Source organism: Perkinsus marinus (assembly GCF_000006405.1).
Source record: "Perkinsus marinus ATCC 50983 genomic scaffold scf_1104296958234, whole genome shotgun sequence".
Classification (NCBI taxonomy): Eukaryota; Perkinsozoa; order Perkinsida; family Perkinsidae; genus Perkinsus; species Perkinsus marinus.
In genome coordinates, this window is record NW_003206847.1 from 266,848 (window position 1) to 271,602 (window position 4,755).

At 47.2% G+C, this 4,755-nt stretch overlaps 3 protein-coding genes across 3 annotated transcripts; 2 read left to right on the forward strand and 1 right to left on the reverse strand.

The window, feature by feature from the left end:
* Window positions 1-576: 576 nt before the first annotated feature.
* Window positions 577-1,072, forward strand: Pmar_PMAR006050 (hypothetical protein; the record flags this gene model as incomplete). The annotated part of the gene is made up of 3 exons (XM_002774423.1): window positions 577-638; window positions 755-871; window positions 925-1,072. Coding segments are annotated over 3 exons (327 nt in total), but the record flags the coding sequence as incomplete, so codon positions are not given.
* A 539-nt stretch (window positions 1,073-1,611) lies between these two features.
* Pmar_PMAR006051 (hypothetical protein) lies at window positions 1,612-2,187 on the forward strand (the record flags this gene model as incomplete). Its single annotated transcript, XM_002774424.1, has 4 exons — window positions 1,612-1,680; window positions 1,735-1,800; window positions 1,878-1,987; window positions 2,067-2,187. 4 exons carry the CDS (start codon window positions 1,612-1,614, stop codon window positions 2,185-2,187), a joined length of 366 nt encoding a protein of 121 aa, XP_002774470.1.
* Window positions 2,188-2,378: 191 nt separating this feature from the next.
* On the reverse strand, window positions 2,379-3,290 carry Pmar_PMAR006052 (hypothetical protein; the record flags this gene model as incomplete). Its single annotated transcript, XM_002774425.1, has 1 exon — window positions 2,379-3,290. One exon carries the CDS (start codon window positions 3,288-3,290, stop codon window positions 2,379-2,381), a length of 912 nt encoding a protein of 303 aa, XP_002774471.1.
* Window positions 3,291-4,755: the final 1,465 nt, after the last annotated feature.

Here is a 4,755-nt window from a genome sequence, read left to right on the forward strand (position 1 = left end):
TCTAGGCGTGATGTACTGCCGGTCTATCGCGAACGCTGTTTGAAGACTTCTGAGTACGCCTCTCCGCGCAGTCGCCCCTCGAAAGCTGCTGGTTGGAGGTGAGCTTGTCCGGTGCACCTGTTTACCTATTGACGGGCAGGGCCGTAAGGCATCTGAGAGACTCCTCCTCGCCTTGGTCTCTCACTGACTTGGATGCCAAATTGGAAGTTTCATCGCCTATAGAAGGGGAATTTGCAAGAGATGGTCTTCCACTGAGCAGAAATGAGGATGAGCGTGTCAGAGTAAGTCGAGAGGCTGAAGTGAGCTCAAGGTTACTCTGATGATTTTTTCGTTGAAAACGAGGAAGGAGAGCATCGATAGCTGTCATGTCGGGGCGTGGCTGGTTGAGAGTTAGCAAGTTTCGGCAAGTGCTTTCCATTACCCTAGCTGATGCCGAGGGTACTCTTTTTGTACTCCATCAAGACTCAGCGTTCCAAGCGGCTCTCCGTGCGTCGCACACCCGACTGATCTTTGAAAGTGTTCTCGTCGTGGAATAATAGTATTCGACGTGGCCATCGCAACTGGTCTTGCCTCGAGATACTTTTCCCTCCTGGATCAACCATTGCTGACCTGCGTCAGGCCAAGCATGATGGACCGTTGTAAGACCTGGGTTGTTCATACTTTCACTCGAAAAGATGAAACTAACGGTCGAGATCTCCTCAATTACCACGCTTCGCGTCCTAATAGGTCTTATACGAACCCTGTCCCCGTTCAGGCAGACTATATCGTCACCTTCTCGATGTCGGTTGGCATCTCGCCGTAGTTTCCGGCACGCCTCAAAGTGCAAGAAGCTGCTGTTGAAGTCGCAGATCCTTCCGGACCACAGCCAGCCGTATGTGCTCTACTCGTCGTTTCCATGTGATGGCTAGCATGGGTCCTCTACAGGTACTCTATGCGAGCCTATGCTAGCGACTTTATTCCCCTTTGCATGCTGAGGGATGGCAGGGGAGGCACACGGCCGACCATGCCGGTTGGCGAGGATTCTCTAAAGTTCTATCTTACCTTGCGGAATCCGAGATCGGAACCGATCGAAGTGTGTAGAGCTTTAGAAATTGACGTATTCACTTGTAATTGAATATCTCTGTGGGATGGTAACACCCTTTGGCGCCCTCTTGAAGCGTCCAGAGAAATCTGTTGCGTCCTCATGAGAACTAATCGGTATTGTGACTGATACCGAGTGTTTATGGTGTAGTTGGTCATTAGACTGGCTTTCGCATAACAGCGGTACTGTCATGGTCATGAGCTTGAACCTGAGGAGCGCACATATCCTGAGTGTTTTCTCTTAGGTTAAATTTGACACGAAATTGAATGACGACTTCCTTGAGAAACTCGTGCCTCCCTGTCACTCCAATTGGCCCGGCGAGGTCGCCCAACACGAAGCGAGGTACTTCTGCCCTTCTCATTATTCAACAAGTTCACAATATTCGAGTCGGGGAGATTCTCTCCTTGAGGAGCCTTTTTTTCTGAGTATCATTGCTATTCTGGCTTGCTATACGTACAACCTGGTACACCAGGCTGGCTCGTTATCATAGCAATTCCGACACCCACAGGCACGCAGAGGTTCTTCCCAATATGCGTTTCGTGACTGAGCCATTTGTCATCGTTGTTGGAGGCTCAGACATTGACATTTCTGAGAGTGAGGTAGTCAGGAAATATGCTGAAAGAGGATTCAATAATGTATATTCTTTCCCTCAGATGGTGACTCGGGATTCACCCCCAGAGCTCGTGCAGTCTCAACGCCATCGAGCCGCTGTTAAATTGGTAGCGTTGCATTTCTCTTTCCTACTTTCGGCGAAGGGATGGACTCATGGCAAGTTCAGTGACATCTGATGCTTCAGACCGTCCAGAAGGCCCAAAGACCGTCCGCCTTGTCCGCCGATAGTATCAAATCGCCCCTCTGTGAAGGACTCAGTCGAGTGACGTTGAAACCGCACTCGCCAGATATCAAGTGATCATAACACTCGGAAAGAATGCACACAATCCGTCAATATTTCTGTATTGTTCCCTAAAAGTAATCTCCTTTACAGATTCTGGCAAGTTCTCCTACGATTGCACATAAGTGCTACTTCACCCGACCCTGAAGATAGAGCAATGGAACTTTTACTGAGAATTAGATTAGGAGAAATTGATCATGCTCAGATTAGTTGAATTTGTTTCTCTACATGAACTGTTGTTATTTCAGTTGGTCTCTATCTATCCATTTACTCGCATCTCGGGAGAGTTACCGAACCGTTAATAGCATAAAATCACTCAACATAACAAAACTCATCTGGGGATGAAACTAGTAACACTTCGGAAACCTATAATGGGCACCTGGTAAATCGTCAAGTGAAGGATAACTACTCGGCTCGACATTGAGAGGCCATAGTATGGTAGTTGTTGCAGTTAGAGAAACCCATCTCCTTCGAGAAATCATCGCCATAAGCACAACGGGCCCACTCCCAATCATTGAGGGCATAAAGAGTTCCATCGATATCATAAAGATGGTTAAACTGTTCCTGGGTCAAAATACCATCAGTAACAGTTCGCTCCCGGAGCGTATTGAGAGTGTTCCAAATATATTCAATACCTCCCTTAGAATCGGGATAAACTGCTGTGTCAAAAGCACACATAGAAAGCTTGTGGCAGTATTTGCCAACTGTGCAGGAACCCTCCAACATGATGGTGATCTTGGCCTTCAAGTTCTCCCATCCTGGTTGAGTACACACCGCACACTGTTCAGTCATCATATAATTCATACGATAAACAAGATCGTCCGCATAATCTCCATCAATAGCATTACGATAGAGCATCATCGTAGCATGATCGGCGTACTGCATAATATATTGAGTACCCAGAGTATTCTTCTGACCCTCGATGGCGAAATCAATAAGCAACGAACCAGGAGCATATCCCATCTTGTCGGTAACATCGTCCTTCATTTGCTGAGCCTGCAGCAAAGTCTCCTTAATGTCTTCGGGTTGCATGTGCTCCGTATCGAAACTCAGACCGATAGGCGCGATCACAGCCATGTCCTCTGCCGTAACCGAGTCTTCTAAGAACTTCCGGAAAGTATCCACGAAAGCAATCATTCTTTTGCCATTATGCTTCTCGATGTCACCGTACGTCAAGAAGATACGCTGGTCATTACCGGTTCTCTCACGCCACTGCTTCATCCAAGGAACAAGGCGATCTTGATTGTGAATCCGGTCATAGTTGGTCACATCAGCAACGTTCACATAAACATCACCAGCATTCCACAACTTGCCCATATCAGAAGCACCGAAGTTCACGAGAGTCTCGTCGTCACCCCTCCAGTAGTTTTGAGACCAAGTATACGTTGAGAAGCGTTTTTCAGAACTCGACGGGATTGTAGGAGATGCAGTAGTAGATTCAGTAGTCGTGACAGTTGTTGTCGTAGGGATAGTTGCTGTCGTGACAGGGGCAATAGTTGTGACATTTGTTGTCGTAGTAGGAGCAATAGTCGTAGCAGTTACAATCGTGGTAGGAACAGTAGCCACCGCAGTTGTTGTTATTGTAAGAGATGAACTAGTCGAAGTGGACGTAGTTGATAGTTGGATTGTCGTTGACCGTAAGTTAGTCGATGTCATTGGTGCTTTCGTTGTAATGACATCGCCACTTGAGCTAGGCGTATTGTGGCTGGTAGTCGATGTCGGTATCCCCGCACTGGTGCTGTGATTAGGCTGAGCATCGCAGGAACATAGTAAATTGCTGCCCGAACACACTGGGGGATTCTGCCAATATTTGCAGTAAGAGCCACCTTGAACCGCTGCACAAGCTTCGTCACCCCGATGACAATCTTCACCAACAACAGTACCCACCATACAGACGATGGCCACGTAAGGTATCAATAAACGATTCATGTTAGAAGAGCAGATATGACGAGCAACTTGTTGATAGATATATCAGACTGAGATAGATAGATAGCTGCTTGAAGAAGCTATCGCTCATCGATTTTTTGTGTCTCATCACAAAGCCCTGTCTTTCATTGTGTCCATCGGTTCCGTGAAGATGGAGTTGGTCGAACTCAGCCTGTGGATATTCTGTAATCTCACGTATCTCCCATAGCATATACCATCCGGGGTTTCGGATCGTGTGGCAAACAGTGATTGTGATCCTACATCGTTTTGCTCGTAGACTATCAGTTCATGACTCTGAAAGCCTTTAAAAAACTGTGGGACTCGTGATTTATTCTGATGCTCTCGAGGAACTGCCTCGAGGAGCTGAGCATACAATTGAACATTCCGGGCGTCCGTACACTCATGTAGCTATTTGGGCCTCCCAAACGAGCTCCTACGCTCCCGTCTTATACTTCGTTAAGTCTTTCCGACTTGCTTATAGGAGGGAGTCGCCGCTCAGTGTTGGCCCCTGTCACGACGCCATCGCGAAGTCTCATTCAGAGATTATTAACGCCAGCGGGGATAAGATAGCTGTCTCACACACCGATTCAACGCCAGTAAGCAGCCTGTAACACATGTTATGATTGAGTCACTGAGGCCTTCGAGCGACGTTCATTTCTTTATGTGCGCTGATAGACTTCGCGCTAGTTTGTTCATTGCTGAAATGCATCCGGGAGCGCATACCTGATCTTCAGTGCAGGAAGCCAGTTCCTGATTTGGTTGGACTGTGAGAATACATGATAAAAATTATTTACCTGTCGACCTCCGGGATTAGTCAACTGACTTTGACGTTTGAGTGACATCTCGAAAATTTGAA